The sequence below is a fragment of the Tympanuchus pallidicinctus genome, unplaced genomic scaffold (genome assembly GCF_026119805.1).
Source record: "Tympanuchus pallidicinctus isolate F22 unplaced genomic scaffold, pur_lepc_1.0 scaffold3, whole genome shotgun sequence".
NCBI classification, from domain to species: Eukaryota; Metazoa; Chordata; class Aves; order Galliformes; family Phasianidae; genus Tympanuchus; species Tympanuchus pallidicinctus.
In genome coordinates, this window is record NW_026294747.1 from 21,416,549 (window position 1) to 21,439,993 (window position 23,445).

Below are 23,445 nucleotides of genomic sequence, written 5' to 3' on the forward strand. Positions count from 1 at the left end.
ATTTTGTTTTAGAAATGTCTTAGCCACTCTTTTTTACATTTACAAACTAAAACCACATTTTCCTATTCAAACATGATCCAAATGTTTTATAAAAAGAGCTGGGTTTTATTTTAAAAAGTTAGGGTATGTTTTTTTAAAGAAAAAAGTTTCATCTCAGGTTGAACAAAACTGGGCAGTTGGGCGAAGAAACATCTTTGTATTGTTTTGTTTCAGGAAAAAAAAAAAAGTTCAAACTGAAGCACTTTTTCCTTCCTTCTCTTTTTTTTGGATTTCTTTTTTGTTTTGTGGTTTTGTCACTAAAGCTATAAACTCTATTGATCATCCTGATGGTACTGGCACAGTCTCTTTTTCTTGTTGTTCTTTTTTTTTGCATGCTTGTGGTTCCTCACTGGAGGAGTTTGTCTGGCAGGAGCATGGCACTAGGGCTGTCCTCTTGCTCCTCTTCCTGCTGCGGAGTTGCTGTTGTCCCCACAGGTGCAGATCACCTGTGTGCTGCAGCTTTCTTTTTTCCTTCTTCCCCATTTGGCTTTGTTGAGTTGCTGAGCACTCCCAGCTGCAACCCAGGGAATAAAGCATGAGTGCACCTAGTAAGCACTATTTTCTTTGTTAATTCTCTCTGAACGTGTCCCGATGACTGTGACTGCCCTCAGCAACCATGATGGGTCAAATTGGAGACCTCCAGAGGACACTGCCTGTATTCTGCCCATGTCCCTCGTATGATGCCTTCTTCGAGGAGCAGCTCTCCCCTCCCCATCCCAAGTGATGCTATTGCTGAGGAATGTTGGACGGAGACCATTATACACATACTGGAGGTGCTGCTGGATTTAGGGTTTCAGCTTGATTTAAAAGGGAGGAGATGTGGGAAGGAAATGTTGTTTTTAGTGGGGACCCAGGCCGTAGCGCACTGCAGAGCTGTCTGAAACATGCTCAGTAGGCAGGGAGGTCTGCGGGTGCTGGGAGGGGCTCAGTTAGCCTTGCAAGCATTTCCATGCAGTGCTCGAGGCTGCTGTCCCAGGCACGTACTTTGTTAATGCTTCTGGGGAAGGCACTTTGGGAATAATCAATCAGCGTCGCTCTGTGTTTCTTCCCTGTCAGAGCTGCTCTGTCTTGTCCTCTCAGTGCTGCCCATTTTGGTTTTAATTTCTGCACAGAGCTTCAAGTTGCACAGGCGGGAAGGTTTTGTTGTGCAGGAGGTTAAGGCCTTTGTCTGCACAGCACAAAAACATGTGATTGAAGTTGTAGGGCCTGAAGAAGGCAGTGGTGTTGGGGTTTGCTGAATGTACTCCAAATGGTTCAGTGGTTTCCTAGATCAGGACAAAGCTGTGCTCCTGGATTCTGTGAGCTCCCATTTAGAGCACTGCAAGGACCTTTCCCATTGGCTTTTCAGGGTGCCACATCCCTGACCCATCATATTTCCCACCTTTCCTCTGCCTCCTTTCTGTGCCTCCAGATGCTTCGATGCAGCCAGGCTCTGCTGCAAACAGCTGCTTGTTTTGCTTTTCCTGAGGTGATGCTGCAAAGGGCTTTTTTTTCTTCTTTTTTTTTTCTTCTTTTTTTTTTTTTCTTCTTTTTTTTTTCTTCTTTTTTTTTTTTTCTTTCCAAAAATGGCACATAAAGGGAAAGGCTATAAAAAAGATTTATGTAACTCAAGACAGTTTTTGTTATGTGTAGGAATGGAGGAATTTTGGTAGGATGACTGGCTGAGTTAAAAGATCTAGATAACTGCCTTTCCTCTGAGTGAATCAGTGGGCAAACTAATTAAAAGCCAGAAGTACACAATACCCAGACAAAGGCTGACACTTCTGTAAGCAAATTTTTGTAGAGCTGGTGTAATTGGATGGGCAGGGCACACCATGTTTTGCAAAGGATCTGGCCTCCTGGCAATAGAGCTGCACTTCACAGCAGTAATGGGAGCTGGATACTATAAATTAATCGACTCAAGGACACCTGTATAATGTGCCCTGTAACCATTCCCTTCTGATCTTCCATGTTAATGCTCACAAAGGAGCAAAGAAGGACTATACTTATTTTTCCCCAGGCAGATTTTGCCTTGAGAAGGTGCAGATCCAGGAACTGAGTGCTGTGTCATGGCTGGTAAGTTTGGGAGGTTACTGAAACAGGAGGAGATGGACCTGGGTGAGAACATGCACAGCACTGAGGAGTAAAGAAGAAACTCACAATTAAGCTGGAGGACAGGCCTTGACACTTTTCCTGTCAGCAGTGATGAGAAAGCACAGGGAAACCAGGGAATGTGCTTTTGTTTTCAGAAGGTAGATCGAGACCTTGCTTTATACTCTGCCTTTATTTGTTAAAATGAGGATATATAAAAGAATCCTTCTGATTGGTGAGGTCTGGGGATGCCTGCTCTGCAGTGCTCCTGGGCACTGCAGGGGCTAACAGAGCTTTATCACTAGCCATAGCCTGGAGAGATGAGGGGATTAATCCCTGAGGCAGGGGCACTAATTACCTGGTGCAGCTGGTCAGCTCAGGGTTTCCTTTTGTTTGCTACCATTACTATTATTTATCTTTATTACTGATAGGAGAAAAGTGCAAGCCAGCTGCTCAGTGCTGAGGTGTGAGGGCTCCCGCAGGGTGAAGCACCCCGTGCCACTTAGAAAGCCAGCCATTGTGCCATTTCCTCAACAAGCATTTTATTTCACACACTTGTTCTAAGCCTCCTGCTGTCGCTCATGCTACAACCACTGACGAGTAGCCTGCCTGGCAATACAGCGTCGGAGCCGGAGAGCTGCCTTCCCTCTAGCTGGGCCCTGGGAGAACAACACGGAAAAGGCAAGTGACTGTTGAATATTTGAAGTCAAGTGTTTCCTCTTAAACATGGAAATGCTCTTTGTACTTCATACACATCACTGCTTGGTGACAGCAACTGGCCACATCATGCATTATTCCTATCTTCAGATAGGGCCAACTGTGCAGTAGGAAGTTTCCTCGTGCTTCTCGATGGAGCACTTGGAAAGCTCATCATTATAGTGTGTTGTTGTGTAGTACATAGATTATATAGTATGTAGTACACAGATTGTATAGTAAGCCTGTCTTGTGACCTTACTAGGCACTGAGTTGGCTCTCATATAGCTTCTACATCGGGCTTCTAAAACATATCACCATATTCTCTGAGAGATAGAGCTCGACAAAGTTTGTCTTGTGTGAAGACTGACTCATCCTTATAGCTGAAACAGGAGAGCACCTTATTTCCACTGTGCTGATATTATAAAATGTATTGTTCTGATGTAGCAAACTGTTGTGGAAATGATAAGTCATGGCTTGAACCAGTGATTGAGCACCTGGCAGAACGTAGGGTCAACCTGGGAGAGCTCAGGTGCATGTAGTGCCCTGAGTGACTGGAAGGGATGGATCCTGGCTCTCAGACCTCATGTAAGGGTTGGCAGTGGAGGCAAAGGTTTCTTGCTGGAGTTCCCTGCGTACCTGATGTCTTCTAAGGGTAAGCAGCTTCTTTCCTTTGTTTCTGCATTCACAGCTGCTGTGTTTGGGCTTATCCTCACTTGCTGCAGCCTAGGATTTTGCTAGCCTGCTATTATTGCTGTGCTTTCCATCACACTTCAGCGTTACGCGCACACTTCGTGTTTCTATTTATGTATGTATGAAGAGTGGCAGAGGTTGAAGGATATAGCTCACAGAGACTTCTCATGAGGCAGCTGTTGAAAAACCAGGCTGGAGGCTGCAATCTGTTCTGCCTTGGCTTTTCTGAGTGGAAGAGAGGGAAACATTACATATTCATAGGCTCTGTGTGTAGAAATATACATATATACATACATGCATAAATGAAAATACGAACACAAAGCCACTGATTGTCAGCAAATAACACTATTCACAGAAGCTTAGAATCTGAAGCAGAAGGTGCAAGCCCCCTTTCCTCTCCTACCAAAGGCAGAGTTGGCTATAAAATTGCTGGAGACCAGTGCGGGTTGTTTTGATTTTTTTTTCAGCTTGATGGTTTCAAAAATGAACTTGCTGGTGTTTTACCAGCTCTTTTGTGTTGATAAAACAAAGTACATGCAAATTAAGTGTATCAATAAAATCCTAAGTCTTAATCTGATTTTAGTATTAACATCCCTCTGAGTCTATTAGATTAAACAATTTACACCATAGAAATTTTCCTTAAAAGCAAGAGCACGTCCCTTTCCCTTCCCTGTTACTTTTTGTCCATGGTGTGGTTTTGTTTCGTGTAGGCGGTAGGCAATAGTGCTGCATCATTTCTGGAATGAATGAGTGAATGAGAGGAGTGGATGTGCACTCATTTCCTGCTGAAATGAAGACTGAAGTAATGTTCTGTGATTCTGAGGTTTTGGGGAACCCCAATAGCACAAAGGAACTTGAAAAGGCACTGATTGGGTGAGAATGAAATTCTTAACCTCACACACGGATCAGTGTGAGTGATGAGACTGGGCTGAATGTTAGGAAGGTATCTTTGGGCATTATTGAGAGTGAGAGGAATTATCACTACTTAAGTACCTCTGTATGGGAAAAAATATGGCTCACAATATACACGAGAATAAATTGTCATGGAACTGCAACAAATTCTCATTAAAAGAGGTGTTTGAGAGAGTTGAAAACCAGTGTTAGCTATCCCATACAACTGCATTGTCTTCTAGCCAGCTTAGAATAAAAAGTGATGTGATAGTAATTGAATTGAACACATGTAATATTGAAACACTGAATGGAGATAAAGAAGTATACAATTTCAAATTTTATTTCAAACAAATGGAGGGTGTTGTGTTTTTCCAGAGGACTTACAACAGGTAGATCCAGAGGCTGTAGGAAACCTTGAAATCTTGTCTCATTTTATGTAGCAATTCCATAGATGCAGTATTCACTAAAGAATTTATCAGTCCGTTGAGCTTCAAATCCTTTGGGAAACTAAAAACGTGAAGCAGGCAAAAAGCAGCACCAGAAGAGGCAAGATTGTTTTTGTAAGGTTAAACAATTAACCTCTCTTTCTTGATTCAGCACTATCCAAAACTCAAAATTGAAACTAATGAAAGGGAAATGGCACAAGATTAGTGAACTTTTAACTGCTGTCTTTCCTTCCAGCTGTAGGGCATCAAAGATGTATAAACCTTCATTCTCTATGGCTTTATTGAAAATGCTCTGTTATCCTTCTGAGTGATGTGGAAGGGATGGGATGTTGCAGCTGAACATGGCCTCAGAGCTAGTTTTTCATGACATTTGGCTAGTTTTTCATGACATTGCAGAGGCTTCTTTTGCCCATTACTGCTTTTTGTTGTTCTTTTGAGACAATATGCTTGGAAACCAGAAGGTCTTGAATGCCTTCAGAGTGGTTTCTGTGACAGTGATGAATTAATGTAGTGGAGACATCATGTGTGTACATTTGGAGTTGAGCAAACTAAATTAAATTCTTTAAATAAGTAAGATACTGTATATCAGCCTATGAGAACCAAACCCACTAGCAACTCAGTAATTAGAGAGAAATAATTAGGAATTGAATGCTAAATTTGAAGGCAGCTGTAATTTACAGGAGTGCTTGTTAAGACAAGAGCCAACACAAGAAATCTTGGCTCTGAGCATCCCCAGGAAAAAAGCCTCTTTATTTATTTTGGCCATGTAGCAAGCAACTCCTGTGATGAGTTGCTGGAAATAACATGTCTGATTTATTGCCCACTGCAGCTTTGAGAGTGTTTGCAAGCTGAAGTATCTGCTATGGTTAAGACGATTATAACTGTACTTAATTTTATTTTGGAGAAACTTTTTTTTTTTTTTTTTTTTTTTTTTTTTTTTGTGTGTGTGTGAGTTCTGGATGCAGATGACTTCTGTGGTTAGTTCTGGACCTTAAGCAATGCCAGCCTGGGCTGTCAGTGGCACTAGTGCTTTCCCTGCAGCAAGAGGAGTGCCCAAACAGTGCCCAGTGCTTCCTCCACTGTCCTGTGAGGGGACAGGTAGATCTGGCAGGGTAAAAAGTCATGTCAGCTGCCTGATGTTAATTCCTGAACAGGTAGTCAGGGCCCACGCTCCCTGCAGAAGCTTTCTGCTGTTTCTGCTATACCGCCAAGCCTGCAGCTGGTTTTGATTCTGCCTCTTCAAAACACAAATGTGACTGTGCATTGGAGAGTATCTCCCACTGTCCAGTTGCAGTGCTCCGTGCTCTGTCTACTTGGTTGTTTTATACACTATTTGTTCCAGAAGTTTCCAACACACCCACAAGTTCCCGGCACATTTCCTAACCTGTACAAAATTGAATTGCATCCCCTGATAGCATAAGCCTTCACTGTGCCAAATCCCATTTACATACACATCATAAGAGAAGGCTGTCTCTTTTGAGCTAAATGGAGCAGAAGAGCTGTAAAGGTGAGCTGGGCAGTAGACTGACAAAAAGACAAAGAGATGTCAAGAAGCTATGAAATATAGCATGGAGCACATATTTTGAGCTTCTGATTAAGTTGTTGCACAATTTTTCTATTGTTTCTGTTTCTGCTCAGGGAAAAGGGGAAAAAACACCTAGTGAAAGCAAATTATTTCAGATAAGATCCATCTTTTTGTACTACCTGTACTGTCTATATAGTTTTGTGTTTTGCAGGGCCCTGGAGAATATTAACTGGCTTTACAGAGAACATCTTTTCTAAGTTGAGTAATAATGGAGAAAAGATGAACAATCCCCTTAAATTCTGACTGCTCGCTGCAGCTGGCTGATTCCCTCCTGCTCTCTATTCCAATATCCCTGTCAGCCTGTTGGCAAGGAGCTGAAGCTGCGCCAGCCATCCAGTTAAAATATAGAGTAGCCAGAAGTTTCAATTAACTCAGATTTCCGTGAGCACTTACTGGACATTTGTTCCAATGCCTATAAAAATGTCTGTGCAGCTTATTGCTTAGTGTTTTGCCTTATTTTAAAGCTGCTACTTTATGATACTGATCTTAAAGTGTAAGTAATTTTACAAGTGTTACTTTTAACTGGCTGTGTTTTCTTTTTCATTGTATGTTTTCAAATGAGCCAAAGTGGAGAGGTAATACAGAGTGCTGGTTGGTTTTGGTTCCATTGCTTTTAAATGTATTTTCACTGCTTTGGGTGATTGTAAAAAAAAATATATATATATATTGTATGTGGGCACTCAAAATGCATTTATAAAAGCAAGCCTTTGTTTAGGAAGAAATGATCTCTGTTCAATAAAAGCACAGCTAAAATGTTTGCTGGCCCCATACCTTCCCAGGAAGAATATTCTGTTTTCCTCTTCTGAGCATAGCTGCTTGGATACAGAGCAGTGCTTCTTGTGAACAAACCTGGCCAAGGAAAGGGCAGGGCTTTTTTCTGCAGGCACTTTGGTCTGTCACAAAGCTGTGGGATTGTGGGACTCTGCAGTGAGGTGGCTTCTTCACCACTACACACAGATTTGTCTTCAGAAGTGTCTGCTGAAGTATAGACCTGGGAGAGGAAGTAATGTGGGGCCAAGTGCCACAAAAAGCAGTGCCTGTGTGGGAAGGGCACGGCCTGGGGCTGAGTGATGCTCCTTTTGGATTAAAGGAGGTGAGAAGGGAATGGCACAGGTCTTGGTCCCTTAGGAATACAGCTGGCTCTGTCATCTTCACAGGCAGTGGGCACACCTCAAGTCTGTGCCTTCTGTGCTCTATATTCCTTGCCTTCCTGAACAGTAATCCCCTAAGCTCATCTGAAAAATTGTGATGGTAAAATGAGGAAGCAGGAAGACTTATTGAAATCTTAGTCTGAATGGAGCTGCATTAATAAGACTGCATACCTGATTAAAAAAAACCTCAACGTGCTGGAAAATAAATCCCACTGAGTGCTCAGCATCCTGCCTGAGTCACTAATTCCCCAGGGCAGCGAGTAAAGCAAGGAAAGCAGTTGTTTTTGTGTAGGAAAGCCAAAACACGTCCACTTCTGAAGTGAATCCTGGGGATGTGTCTCTTTGGAAATGCAATATGGGTTGGTGTCGGTGAGCTGACAAATTGATTATTTTTTTCTCATCCTTTAGACAAAGCACCTACTAATTTCAGTGGGAATCCTGGCCACTTGCATTCTGTGGCTGGAGCTGTCCCAAAGACCGAGGATTGTTAGCACTGGGGCACGGGGAGGGTTTGGACAGATGAGTCAGATTTTCCACAGTTCCAACTCTAGTTCCAGCACTGAGCATCAGCAAGACTTTATCCTGTTTCTTCCTCCTGTGTGGCTTCTGCAAGGGCTCTCCCCACCACTCCTCTGACACTTCTTGCCGTCTGCAGCATCCCCACAGAAAAGCTTCAGCACCGCAAGGTTTCTACTAATAATATCTGCAACTCATGAGGGAAACAACAGAGCATTCCTCTGGCTCCCAGAGGCTTTATAAATACTTGCCCAACTAAAGACAGCTTACAACTCTACTTCGCTTCAGAATCTCACAGATCTGATGGAAATTCTCAGCTTATGAGACAGAAGAGTGCTAGTAAGTGACTACTAATGCTTTGAAATGAGCCGCTGTGGGGCTGAGGGCTTGAGCCAGGAGCACTGCAGAAGGTGCATGATTGTTGCTGGTCTGATTATGGCAGATGATTTTGCTTTTCTCATTTACAGCTTTAATGGTTTACTAATGTCTGATCTAGGAATATTGTATAGCTTATCAAATAGGAGTGGTGTAATGGCATTAGTAAGGGTAATTGAGGTTGTTGCGATAATCTAATTTGCTCTTTAGTTTGTTAATTGAAAGTGACTTATCTTAATATATGACAGAAAAGAAAGTTGCCCTTCTGTGCTGCCTGGACATCTCAAAGGGAGAGGGGAAGTGTCAGCCTGCACTGGTCTTGTGTTACTGTGGGATCTGTAACGGCAGTGAGCATCCAGAAGTGAATCAGTGTGGTATGTGTCAGGCTTTGTGTGTCCACGTTTCCATTTCGTATAAATAACAGCGTGTGCTGTTACCCAAGACTCTGTGTGTCTCCTGCTGCAAGGCTCAGTGTGTCAGTCTGTCTGCAACGTGTGCAATTGTTTCGGGGGCCTTAATGGCAGAAGATGGAAATGAGAGACATCCGGGCTCTTGATGCTTAACCCTGCAGAGGAAACTTGGCGTTTTGTCTCCCATCAGAATTGCTCGTCACTACAATTAACATTAATTATAGAGGTACTTATGTGAACACCCTGTTAACCCTAATTAGAGTTAATGGAAGATACGTGTGGATGTTAACGGGACAAGAGACAACCAAGCTTCCATTTCGAAGGTTAAATATTCAGTAGCTCCCTCTTAGAAGTGTCAGCATCCTATAATCACCATCAGACTTATGCAAAAACAGAACCTTTTTTTTCCCCACCAATTATAGCCACCTTACACTATTTTTTTGTTAAATTAAGGAGCAAACAACAATGTGGCAGTGCCTTCAGCTACCACTGCTAATGTAATTGTAGTGAGTCTTCCCCATTTGTAGGGCATGTTCTCAGAGACAGACTTCCTTAGCAGGCACTCTGCTGTCCCTTTTGCTGTCCTGCTAACAGATGCTGGTAGTCAGAGGAGCTGGTGGGACTCGGCTTTGTTCAGAACATCTTATGAGAAGGAGCTCAAGGCCTCAGCTCTTGAGTAGGTCACGTAATATTTGAGGTATGTAAGGTTCTCTTCACAGAGGTATTACTTGAAGCTGTAAGGACAAGAGGACATTGCTCTTGCTTGCACTCGCTCATTAGCTGTCTTTGGCATTTTGAAAACCACTGTCAATGAAGAGTTAAGGCTACAAAATGCACCCAGCTTTGCAGGTGTTTCTTTCTGTGTGGCAATCCCAAGTATAAGAACTTGGCTTAGGTCTTTGCCCATTTCTGGAGGAGCTCACTGCTGCCTGGGGTTCTAACAGCTGGGATTGTGGAGCGACAGGCTGCCCAGGAGCTGGTGAGGACATGACAGAGTGCTTGGCGTTTGGGCTTGATGTGAAGTTGGCCTCTGCTCGCATTTTACCCACAGAATGAACTCGAGGAATATCGGTAGGTTATGATTTAGCCATTTTTTAGTATATCCTGCTGATGTTTTCATGTCGTTTTTTTCAGTTGTCGTTAGAAGTGCATATTCTATTTTGTGGTGGTTGAAGAATCTGTTAAGCTTTGTAATTAATGGTAGATCTCTAGTTTAATGTGTGAAGTAATGCTTTCGCAGGTTAGATCTAGGTGAGCCTTTTTTCCTCTTTCTTTTTTTGCTCATGGGTGTATATTTTTAATGGCCGTGCAAAGCTCAAAGTGCCCAGTTTTAAACTGATGGGAGCAAAAGGCTTTTGACTGTATTTTGTGCTGGGGTTTGGAGTAAGCTGCACTGGTTTGAGAGCTCAAAACTGTACATTGTTTAAAGAGGGCAGATGCTAAGAAATTTTGTTCTACACTATGCGGGGTTGCTAATTTAGCTCTTCCTGCATAGTTAGAGCATCAGAATCCCCTACTGTGGCATGGCTTACCCCAGCTTATGGGAAAAGACAATTTTTTCCAGTGTATCTACATTTAGATCTTTTAACAAAAAAAATGTACATCATCTTAAAAAAGGCAATTGCACCCATATTTAAAAGTTTCAATTAAAACACTCACTATGCTTTTAGTTGCAGTAAGATCCTGGAAAGGGAACATAGTCACGACATACCTTCTTACATATGTACTTCAACTAGAAAAATGTGGCCTCCCTTGGAGGAGAAGCTGACAAATCAGGCCACAGTTTGGTTGTGGGATTGGGAAAGTGAAACACAATCTGAACAAAGATAACTCAAACACGTTGAGGTTAAGGACACTTCGCTCCAAGCGAATTCCTTTGTTTTTATAAGCTGCTACAGCTAGGCTGTAAAATGGAGGTCACCAAACAAAGCTAAGGTAAAAATAACCACCAGTGGTAGCTTAAAACCAACGTCATGAACTGAATCCTTCATTGTGTTTCTTCAAAATAAAGAAGGGATGTGTGTGGTAAATTTCTTCTTATCTCATCTATGATTCCTATAAATGTATGATAACACTAGAGGCAGAGATCTTGGCCGTTGCACCGTTGCACAATTGACATCCTAATTAAAATCAGTTTGTTTTGTTAGTTAATTGCTGATACTGTATCCACCAGTGTGGTCATTTTTTTCCCAAATGAGATCTGATATTAGAAAAATATCCTGCCCTCAGATTAATTTCTTTTTTTTAAAAAACAAAAATCTGTAGACCAAGTAATAGTCCAGCTGAAGGGACTAATTTTGGAATCACCGAGCCAACAGTGAAGATTTAGTGGTAGTAAAGTCGTTGTTCTGGGTTTTCGGTACAGGCTTAGCAGTATTTTTCTGACTTATACAAATGAATCCCCCCAGTCTGTATTGACACCTTCTATAGTTATCTGGTCACCTCTGACTTTGCCAGGAGGACATCCTAGCTATTCCCCCAAAATGCTTTGGAGTCACCTAACTCACTTGTAATCCTCCAAGATAGCAGGGAAAGCAGCAGATAAGTACTAGCTGAGAAACCTGAACTGTTTTGCCCAACGATAGTCAAAAAATAGGATGTTGTGTAAGGAGATGTCATCTCATCAAAGACTGAATTTCTGGAGCTGATATTTCCATACAGGATATGTGAAGTGCTTAAATGAAGGCTTGCTTGGCATCCGCTTTTATTTTTTCATTCATACATTTTGACTCAGAGATTTTTGGATGCTTCTGAGCAAAGTCACATTTGCTGAATTTGTCAACTTGCATGTAAAAGTCAGGTGACAAACAAGAATATTGTATCCGATATATAGTGCAGATATCTGTGTCAAGCAGTGTATTTGCAGAAGAGAGGGAAAGCTAGGAAATAAAAGAGAAAAATGGAGCACTAGAGCAGGGGGCTGCAGAAGCTGCCTGGAACACTTGCTGGGTAACTTGGAATAAAAAGGCAAGGGGGCTTTCTTGGTCTCCATACCCACATGTAAAAAGAAGACAGGCACAGAGCTTCATAAGGGACTGTCAGACTATAATGTGTAAAGCAAATGACACTGAAGTGGTATTAATGACACAAGATGGTTTACATATCATTAGACGTGAAAGATGGTGACCACAAGTCATGAATTGAAATTTGTCATAACTTATCTCTAAATGCAGCAAAACTCCACAGTGTTTTCAGAAAGATTCCTCTCCCCACACTGACAGCAGTGATGGGTGAAGAGGCCATTAAATGCTGTGTCACTCCAGACTCATGGGTGCAGAGCTCAGAGCAGTGTCAGGCTAACCAGGAGTATGCCTCAAGAGATCTGATTGGCCATGCTAGGCATTGCTTGAATCTGCTGCTTCCTATGTCTGAACCTAAACCTGGGCTGCTTTGGCTTTTTTTGCCCTCCAAACATACCAGTCATGCTTTGAAAAATATACTAGTTTTGGCTGGAAGGCAGCATTGCTTTCAAATGTCATGCTGATCAAGAGAAAGGCACAGCTGAGATGGAATATAGTCAGCTTCAGCCACCAAAAGTTGGTGTGATTTTTGCAGACAGAATTCAGATCAATCCTGATTGACATGGAGGTTAGCTGGCAGAGTCCTGCCCCTTGCAGAAGATCTGGTTTTGTCAATATGTTCTGTTCGTTGTTCTCCCTGAAAAGATTACTAAGTCTTTGTAAAAATAGGAATTGCTGGACCAGATCCAACTCTATTCTTGCTTCTTTTGAGTGTGAATGGCAAGGCGCTCTGCTGCCCAGCCACAGAGTGGGTTTTGTGCTGTTTGGAGACCATGTGAACTTCCTCATGGTTGGTGTTTCAGATCATGCCTTCATCATTCACTGGTACATTTGGAATTAATCCAGCCTTCTGGCTTGGATTAGAGGAAATTTTATGTCTTCAGTTACTTACTCCTGACAGGTAAAATATTAACAAAGGCTGAGTAAAAGAAAATTCATCAGCATCCTGAGTATTTCCACGTTTAAATTTGCTGTTTCATTTTTGAAAGAGTCCTTATGACACCCTGTCAGTGCTCGCCAATTCTTACATATAGGGATGATTGATGGTGCTTCAGGTTTTGCCCCAGGCTATTCCCAGCATCTTGCAAGTGATTCTGGTAGAGAAGTTTCCACTGCTGCCTTTGTGTGTTATTCGGATTACAATGGAGCTAAAACTGCGCAGGGCCTGAACCACTTCAACACAAGAGATGCAATCCTTTCTGCCTGGAGCTCACAAACCTTAAAACAAAGCTTGCCTGGGGAGACTTTTTGGCACTGTATTAAATATCCTTGCTGAGAAATGTTTTCTTACAATTACAGCCTTCCTAATAGGCACTGTGGGTAGTATCAACACAAAGCTATCTGTATTTCATCATCTGACCCGCCTTAACCCCAGCAGATCTCCTGGAGATGCAGAAAAGGACTGTTCCGCACAGAGGTCTTGTCTTTCAGGCAAAGCAGAAGTGCTTGCTTAGAGGATGAGCTCTCTAAGAGCAGATGTGATATTTAGTACGGCTGAAATTCTCCCCACGGAGCAGGCTGCCTGAAAGCCCTGCACCACCCCATCAGCGCTCAGGCTGCACTCCTCATGTGCCAGGGGTCTCACTCCTCACATCTCTCCTCTTAAGCTCCCTGTGGATACGTTGTGCTTAGGGATTAAGGGCAGTTTGGGAAAGCGTGGATACTGTACGCAGTGTTCGTTTCCCTAAGGGAAAATAAAGGTGTGCTCTTTTAACTTTTTCACTAATGTGAAATACTTGACCCAGAACCGTAACGAAGATGAGCTCCCGGATTTTACTATGTTTTTCCCACCTGAAAAATTCTTTTTATTCTTCTTCTGAAGACGTTTTTAAGTCTGTCAGCAATGTGAGTGGGATTTAGATCAGGCTCTGAGCAGGTTAAGCATTAAGGATAATGTTATAGTAGAGAAAGCATTACAGGTGACAAAAGAAACGAGCTCCCTGTTACTCTCACCTCAGGAAAGCAAAGTCACAATGCAGTGGAGAAAAATGATTGATTTTAAAATAAGAAGGCAATCAAAATGGATTACTGTGAGCCAGAAGGCCCTCCCCTTTCAAAGCAATAGATGTGCTGCCTAGCTTACTGCCACAACAAACAGGTGCCTCCTACCCAGAGTGTGCCATCAATAGGTTCTGCTAGTTGCCCAGAGACATGAACTGGCTGCTCAATGCCTCATTGTGTTGGGTGTCAGACGGGTTACACTCATTTTTTGTCACTTAATCCCCAGAAGTGCTGCGGTTCGTGGTCCAGGACTTGATGTCCATGTTCCCTAACACCTGCATGGGTGCAGCAGAGGTGACGGTGCTGATGTGGCATTCAGCTCTGTCAGGCAAGTGGGCACTCAGCAGCACCTCCTGAACAAATAGAGAGTTCCATAAAGGCTGTAATCAAAGGAGCATCTCTTGCTTTTTAATATGTGCTGAATGGGTTCATTTGTAAGCTTATTATGACTTCAGAGAGAGAAGCTATTAGGGTGATCATTAGCTGCCTGTGTGAACAGCAAGAAAAACCATGGCGCTTTCCAGAATAAGCCCTCTTTTTAATAGTCATGCTCTCAGATGCATATAACCAGCCACCTCTCTTTTGTGTTACCTTTGCCACAAGTTAAGGACAAAGGAGAAGGGGGAAAATGAACCACACGCTTTCAGAATAAGTTCAGATGGGGAGAAAAATTAGGTGTTATGAGAGCAACAAATTCACCAGCATGACATTGTGCATCTTGATGCAGTATCTGTTATTCATTTGGAAAGCAAAAGCAGCTGGGAGCCAGCCTGCACGCCTTGGTTAGACCTCACTTAGTCCTGCCCCCTTGTCTGAGCTGCGCAGAGGGGAGGGTGGTTTTCTGCCTGAAAACTGATGGCTGCTGGAGCCCTGGGTTGTGCTGCTTCTGAGGGAAGGGAGAGCAGCTAGGAACACATATGCTAAGGTTGTGGGATTCATTAACTAGTGCTGATTTTCCTGTAGATCAGCTGAGACTCTCTTGTGGGCTGTGGTTGTGGTTCTCCCTCTGCTCCTTCACCTTCTTATTTGGTGGATGGTTGTGTTCATACCTTAATCAGAACAAGTGTGCTGGAGATCACTCGCGTTGACCTTTTAGACCACGCTAACTGTGATTTTATGTTCTGGAGTAAGTTAAAGGTACTGATTAAGTGAAACTAAATTTAGAGTTACATGTGCAATATGTTGCATGTGTATCAGTTTGGCTCTAAGCAGAATAACTTGGATTCCACGTCTGCTCTCTTCACCTAGGGTGTTTCTTACCACCTCTGTTGCATTCAAGCTTTACTTAAAATATAGCCCCTATACCTTGTGAGATTTATTTAGTTTCTAAAGAACTACGTTTTGAGTTATGAGCTCTGTGAGCTCAAGAATTTCCTATTGTGTATAGAATTCATGGCACTTTGAGATGTGGTTTTCTTATTGTTAATAGGATTTAAAAGATGACCAGGATCCGATAAATAATGCCACTTCTCAGATTTCCAGCAGTTTTATTTTATTTAGAATTCCTGAGATCTTTCATTTAAGATAGGCTGTTTTTACAGGATGTTTCTCCTAACCTTTGATTTTCTAAACTACCTAAACCTGACAAAACCGTTCTGTTTTAGCATCTGTGTAGGCAGATGGAACAAAGAAATTATTTTTAATTTTTTTTTGGTAGGATAGCTAATACATTTTCTTTTGTTTGGGATTTTTTAAAAGCAACTAAGATTACTAGTCCCCCCAGTTAAAAGGTATTAAAGGGTAGGGGTATCTTTCCCACCTTTTCCTTAAAAAAAAAAAAAAAAAAAAAAAAAGAGAAAAAGAAAAGAACCCACTTCTCTGGAGTTCTGTTCTGCATTAAAACAGATGATAAACGTGTGGGTTTTCAAACTGCCTTGTCCATGGGCCCTTGCCTATGCCTCACAGTACAGCCCTGCAGCTGCTATTCCTTGCCAAGGAGAGATTGTTATCATCTGTTTGATAGGGCAAGGCCATGTGGCTCATGGTGATCCATTTTGATTGCCTCTTTACTTTAAAATCTTTCATTTTTCTCTGCTGCATTGTTTCCCTCAAGTCCGCAAAGTATCCGGGAACTTCTTAAAGCATTGGATATCATGGTCTGAAGAGGACAGGGTTGCCACAGCAACTGCCCAGTGTTTCTGAGATCTATTCCTGCATCCTTCCTTAACAGTCACGAATGTCACAAACTGCCGAGGCATTTGCTGCAAACAAAGCATGGCTATAGAAGAAGAGAATGAAAAAGAGCACCAAGGAGCTGGTGGTCGTAAGGGTGAGGTGTATCAAGCTACAGGAAGAAGTGGCAGGCGTTTATGTTTTATGTTTAGTGCCCTAACTGTCTGGAGTGCTGTGCAAACGTCTGGAGAGTCTCGACACTTGACAGCACCTGATGTGACAGTAATGTCACTCAGCTTGTGATGTAGCTGCATGACCCACTCTGAGGGTGACATTTATTCCATCCTGGGGGATAGTATTTGCAGATATAGGAGGCCAAAGTTATCTACCTCCCTTTTTATATGCTAAGTAAGTTTCTCTGTGGGACAGAAAATGTCTTGAAAAGAGTGGAGTTTGTCAACCAGAAATAATCATCCTTTTCATGGCTCTCAGCATGGACCGGGGAGCAGCCTGCTGTATTTTGGCTCAGGAGGTCTAGCACATCCATTCCCCTTCTAACCTTGGTTTTCTTATCTCATGAACAGAGTTAATATTATTATGTTATCAGCACATATAATCTTTGGATGATCTGTTTAGAAAGATGGTCTGTTCCATATGGTTCTGTTGTACTCTGGTTAATATGAGGGAAAGTACACCTGTGAGCTATCTTTTCTTTCTTTTTTTTTTTTTTTTTTTTTTCCTTTGAGGAACAGAACTTAAAAGAGTTGCAAGCAATCAGATGCATTGGTTCTGTACACAGATCTTCTTATTTAGGGTGGCTGATGCCTGTGTGAGAAAGGCAGTATGAAAGAGCCAGACATGATTATTAAACTTGGCTTGGGAAAGAGCCAAAGTGAGCATTTCATGTTTTGAATAGTGCTGTAAGCACATTTCCACTAAATGGAGTGGTATGGCTTGTGGCCTCTTGCTCTACTGGTACTTCAAACACGTGCATGAGCACTTCTCCAAATGTTGCAACATTTGGGAGACTATGTCCCACTCTGGGATTTCTTCCTTTCCATCCAGAATGTTTGCATATGTGTGGGAGATCTTACCACCATATGATTTCATGTAGTCTGTGCACACATCATGCAAACTTAACTGCTAAGTATTGTATTATTGTTCTTGTTGCAAAGCTGGTGTTGTCTATATGAAGCTTAAAGGGATTCAGTCCAGTTCTCTTTGTCCTCTTGTGTGTGACTGGTGTGCTCTTAAGCACAGCTGCTTTGTGGCTGAAATGTCTTCATTAAGAACAGACAAGGATCAGGAGGAACATGGTCCAGTTGTCCAGAGAACTCTGCTTGGAAATGAGACAGGGTGGTTATAGCAGCAGTTCAGATTTGTATAAACACTATCCCCAGCTTCATATGATTTTAGCATTATAAAAACCAATCAAGTTATTATTTTAAGACATAAAATGCCCCTAAGGGCCTTGCTTGCTCAACTGCAGTGAGGAATTAAATGCTCTCAGGCAGTGCAACATCCTCATTCACGGTAGTGTTGCAAGGCAAGGTAGTCATGAGTGGTAAATGGGCCCGTATTACAGTGACATTAGCATTTTAATGCAACTAAAGAGGAGGTAGATTGACTGTAATTTAGTATCTAGTTGCATGGCCTTGTGCAGGTCCCCTCATTGCTACTCCACAGGGGCCGATTATAGTTGCACAGTGCACTTTGGGATCTAATTGGATTTACATGCAGTAATGGAGTCGTGTCACAGCAATGACTTTGCTATGTAAGCACTATGAAATTCCAGTACAACTAGTTATTTATATAAAAGCTATTAGTTACAGGATAATGCATGGGACTGACAGATTGTGCCAAGCTCCAGTTCAGGAATGGCAAATGTTTTACCTTCTTCTGAAGCTGCTGCATGGGTCTGATGTGAAACGGAGCCTGCTGCCAAAGAGGTGTTTATCCTTAGTATAAAGGCAGTGACCTGTTGGGGAGATCCAGCAGGATGCGACTTCTGCCTTCAGCTCCTCCTTTGGCTGGATATGTGGGCTGGCATTGTGTTTCTGTTTCCTAGATCCTGCAAATGTGGTGAGCAAAGGGGGCTGGCAATAGCTAGGGGCACTAGTTAAACCAGGACGCCCATAAGCTATTCTTCTGGTGGTCTTCCTGCACCAGTTAACATGCAGGAAACTGGTTTGTCTCCAAAACCAGTCAGATATTTCTCCGTGACCTACTGCTCATTCTTTTCTTTCTCATACAGCTGCCTGCAGACTCCATCAGCTGCTTTTTGCCTCCTGTGTCTTTGTTCTGGCTCTTCAGCTCTCTTCTGAGCTGCAAAGACCAGCAAGAGCCTCAAGCTGAGCTGCTTTTCCTTCATCAACACACAGTCTCCACAAAGAGCTGCTCTGCAAGCAGTGAGTGCAAGGAGAAGCTAGTGCTGGCACGGAGCTGGCTGTGGTGGCTGATGGCATGGGCAGGGTGACAAGGACAGTGTGCCAAGCGCAGCTGCTCAGTGGCTGAGGCAGCACGGCTTGCACACGCGTGGCCTCAGGAAGGAGGCTTGGCCTGCACCGTAGCTCCAGCTTCCACTGTGTTTCCCCAGCGACTGTAATTAGAGGCATCAGCTTGCTCAAGTCACAATTAGGCATGGTGGTTTTGCACTTTCTACAGTTCTCCCTAATGACAAAATCGTAGCTATTAACCAAAGTGAGTCTGTTTGGCACGGACTTCCTCCCTTTTAGGGCTGCAGAGTAAGATGGAGTATTGCTATTGTTTGGCACCAAACATGCTCTTTCATCCCTTCTGACACAGCACCTGCTGGTGCCTCTGAAGCATTCAAGCTCTTCCTCTCTGTGGTGCTGTAAGTTCTTTTAAAATATTGTGACTTAAGGGGAATAAAAAGAATAAAATTCCTCTCCCACACAGACCTTTGAAAGCTTGTATGGATGTAATTATATGCACGCACAGTAGGAGCAGGAATCCCATCATCCTGGCGATTTTCCTAATGATAGGTTTCTATAGCACAGTGCCATTTCTGCTTTAAAGTTAGAGGCATCTTTTCCTGGCAGCAGCTGTCCTGGGGTAAAGACATCACAGGATGGAACAGCTGGAGAAATTGTCTCTCAGCTGTATGTGCAAAGCTCAGGACAAAGCGTTCCCCGCACACAAAAGAAAAAGATAAAAAGGTGAGGGTGGGTTTGGTGTGCCAGAAGGAGCTCTCCCTTATGTGATGGTGGCTCATATTCTGTCTGCAGCTTCTTCAAGCCACCCTCTGGAGGTTTCCACGCATGCTGCAGCCAGCTTGGATGGTTGCATAGCATGTTCTGAAAACATGCTGACCCCCAAATGTGGTACCAATTTGGGGCCCATCCAGTGGTGCAGTGGGTGTGTGGCTCAGCTGCTGGCAGTACCCAAAGTACTTTGCAGCAGGGCAATTGGCTGAGACTGTTTGCATCCTCCATGTTTCCAAAGGGCAGCCATCCCCGCTCGTTGTTCAGAAATGTAATTCCATGGTGACAGAGGAAGGACGTAAAATAAGTGGGATTAATGCAAAACAGAAAGGCTATGAATATTCATTAAATGCTTTATACTGTACTAGTTTCAGCCACCTCAAAACTCTTTGTTCGCTTCCTGCCGACAGCAAACTATAGACTTCTACTCACAGAAGTCTTCATGGGAGGCAGTTTTCAAAGGCAGGTTCACAAATGTTTGTGGGAAACACCCGCTCCAGAGATCCTGCTGAAATTCTGGCATGTTTGCACCACAAGGGAGCAGAAAGAGGGCCAAGCACCTTATTGATCATTTTGGAATATCTGCGAGTTCTCCCATATGATCTGAGGAGGCTGAATTATTTGCTTACAATACCTACAATCCCAGGTGCATGCTGAGCGCTAGTGGCCCAAGGCGCTGATGGAGGATGGGAGCTGCCCTGCCTGCAGGTCTGGTAGTGGCAGTGGGGCAGGTGGAGGAGCAGCCAAGGGGCTGCAAGGGCAGGCACCGCTGCAGCTTTTCTGTTCATCTCTCATTGCTCCCAGACAGTGAGAGAAAACTGTTTGCTCAGCTTTGTGCAGGAGGTGGCTGGGGAAGCACCCAGTATCTCTGACCATTGCTCCTCATGAGCCTCCTGGAAACACATCCCATCTCCCTTCCTCAGCCTTTTCCATTTTCCCAGTAAATGGGCTGTAAAGTCACAGCAGATTAAAGTTTGTCTAAACCTCCTATAAAATATTGAAAGTGCAGCTGTGATTAATCTAGTGCTGTTGTGGTATGAGGTGCATACATAACGGCACTACGGATTTACGTGTGGTCTGTGGGCATTAAAAACACCCCAAAGGTTGTTAAAGAGATTCTGAGGAATCAGATCCTTGCTGGGTATTAAAAGCTCTTCATTAGTGCTAATGTACACTAAATTAAGGTGGTTAATTAAGGCGATGGTCTGTTTTAATAAGTTATGTATTTAACATGACTGAATTTTATTGACTTCTGCAGTAATTGCGTATTTTTCTCTTCCAGGCGACAGAGAAAAATATGGGGCACATAGGCAATTAAAGACTAGAAAAGACAGTGTGCTTCAAGTCCTGAGATTTGCTCAGGTGAAGCTTGCTTATAGTTCAGTTTTTCTGCATCTCAAATGCTCTCTCTGTTTCTGTCAGGGTTGATTTGATGTAGCTGTAGTGTGCAGGAGTGGAATAAGAAATGCACAGTTCACCTGCTGTCAGGTGAAGTCACCTGTGAGGTGTTGCACAGCAGGTCATCCCCCTTCAGTCTCCTAGTTATAAATCTGCCCTTATCTCTGTTCTATCAAGAGTAATACTCTGTTTACTGGAAGGGAACCATCTGTTAGACAAGGTCTTTTAGCAGAACCCAACTACTTTTGTTTAAAAGGAGTTAGATACTGCTTGCCAGTGGTGAGCATAGAAATCCTCATGGAAGAAGGATTCACTTTGAAGGCAGGCAAGCAAGCTGCGCCAAATTTCCAGGCCTTCAAGCTAAGAGGCATGTTGCCATGTTGCTGAGGAAAGGATGCAGTGGAGTGAAGCCAGGCCGTGGCAGTCCTTCACCACTGGTGAACCTGAGAGCTTCTGAGATGTTTTTAGTGACATATCCACTGGAACAGTCCCTGGGAATGGATTCACTGACATGGAAGAGAGCCTGGTCCATGTTTTCTAATTCCTTTAAGGGCTGTCTGGCAATGAATCTGGAGAGCTTCAGCAAATATATCTTCTATTACTTGGTTGCATTGTGTGTGAACATGGGGGTAGGTGTAAGTTAGCACCATTTGCTCCTCAAGCTGTTGGCTAATATTTTGTACAGCAGATACAGATACAGTTCTGATACAGCAGAACTGCCCAGGAGACTAGGGAGTCTCAGTCCTTGGACGTACTCAGGACTTAACAAAATGTGACCCTGAGCACTCTGCTCAAATTTTTAGTCTTGGATTAAACCTTGAAATTGGCCCAGACTGGGGGCAGCGGGTTTTTGTATTTGGTGGCATCCAGAGATCATATCAAACCTACATTTTTCAGTGAGTCTGTCTTCATGATAAAGGTGAGAGTGCAATTGAAGTGAAACTACAGGTTTCAGTCCAGTGTGAAAGTGATGCGGGAGTAGAGGAGAATGTCAGTGGTATCAAGGAGAAGCATGTAAGCAGTTTTTGGGAGAGTGGTTGAGCAGCTGCCTTTAGATATGTGAAGTTCAAGGTATAGCTTCAAGGCGTGCAAAAATGAATGCCAGAAGGAAGGAAACAAATGGTGGCTGGAGAACAAAAAATTGCATCGCCTTGAAAACCTGGACTGTATTCCTAACTGATGAGAGCAGCTGGGGTATGTTTCATGGCCATGCTGCTGGGGTGTTTTAGACTCCTCATCATTTTCCAAGATAAAATTTGTATTAGGGGGAAATTGTTGAATAAGCTGCCTAAGAGAAAGTGGAACATTTATAGCTACATTTCAGACAAAAACAAATGCGTCTCATATGTCTCACAGATCTGAGATGGGACAAGCCAGGGAAAGCATCTGTCAGCCGCTGTCTTCTGCAGTTCTGACTGTTAATGTTTGCTTAGCATTAAATGTCTCTTGCAGAGGAGAACTTAATCTCTCACAAATTTGAGGCCTGTAGAAGGGGAGAGAAGATATTTTTAAAGGGTAGATTAGGATGTATGCATTCAGATTTTATCTCACTTGTAACAGTGTGCAGCAGGAGTAACGAAAAATTTATTTGTTGTGTGTGTGGCTGAGAAGTGGGTAGGAATGCATCTCTTGGGTCAGGATTGCCCTTTCGTGTCAGTTATTTTCTTGCAGCTTGTGATTAGTGACTTCATGTAAAATAGTCTAATAATTACATTAGTTGCAAGGAATATTATTTGCATTTTGCTTGAGTTTGTTTGTAAATAATGTTAGTTATAAACTATTCCAAGTCTAAAGCACTATGCATATGTGAGCAAGATGGTAATATATTTCAGGTTTGTTGGAGTGCTTCCACTCTTACTTGAAATGGTTTTAAGTCTTGTGTAAGAAATCAGATCATGCTTTTGGTTAATGTCCCCTGTCACCCAGATGGTGAGTATTCATGTGCTGTTTGGGGACCCGTGTGCCCAGACAGAGTGCATCGTGCTGCTCTGTGCAGGTGTCCCCAGGCTGTAGGTATTGAGGCAGTCACTTAAGGTTGTGTTTATTTGTTGCTCTGCTGTGTGAAGCCTGGTAATTTTTGAAATTACAAATCTGAGCCCAGCAACAGCACTGGTAAAAATTTATGACTCAAACAAGGGAGCCCTCACTAGTCAAAGCCAAGGGTGTATTTGTTTCTAATGCTCCCATATGACTGTGACTGCATGACCACACCAGCACTGGCAGTCATGTTCTCAAGACCTGATTGCTGAACATGTTTAGTCTCCTTTCCTAGTTCATACGTAGAAAACATTTTAACATACCCAGTGTGGAGAGGAGCAATGCAAGAAATGGTAGCTTGTCTTTGAAAAGACACATGAATCAGAACTGTTCCAAGGGAGCTCATCTTACAGAGGAAGCAGACCCAGACATGGATAGTGAATCAAGGCAGGAATGTGATTTATCAACCCTGCAAAGTGGCAGGACAGGGTAAGACTCAGGAGTTGCTGCTATCTAGTGTGGTGTCTCTGCAGTGAGATGAGTGTGTGTGACACAAAGTAACACAATACAGCTGAATTAGTTTCCTATTTATCTTTTTTTTTCTTCGCTTTTTCTGCCTATGATATAGATTAAATGTGAGCACTCAAGGCAGCAGGACTTAGAAGTTTCTCTGATAATTTTCAGGCTGTGGCTGCTAGAGTGAGATTTAGCTCTCCTTGTTTCACTGGAGCATAACCTTTGTGTGGTGATGGGGACATTTGGGTGTCACTAATTCTGGAGCTCTTGAAGTATCCGTATCTTCTCTTCTTTCTGGAATATTGGCAGATGTGGCTTTAAACCCTCA

At 43.0% G+C, this 23,445-nt stretch overlaps 1 protein-coding gene across 7 annotated transcripts in view; it reads left to right on the forward strand.

Moving 5' to 3' along the window:
- Positions 1 to 23,445, forward strand: part of TSPAN18 (tetraspanin 18) — a 103,745-nt gene that overhangs the window by 58,456 nt on the left and 21,844 nt on the right. The window contains exon 4 of one of the 7 annotated variants that reach the window (XM_052693209.1): positions 20,509 to 20,588. The exons of 5 other annotated variants lie outside the window; for them this stretch is intronic. Coding sequence is in view for 1 of the 2 variants with exons in the window: in XM_052693205.1 (XP_052549165.1) it covers positions 8,405 to 8,423 (19 nt within the window). In the remaining variant the exon portion in view is untranslated. Of the gene's footprint in view, positions 1 to 8,157; positions 8,424 to 20,508; positions 20,589 to 23,445 lie in introns of those variants that run through there. One more of the 7 variants, XM_052693205.1, reaches the window with a different exon arrangement.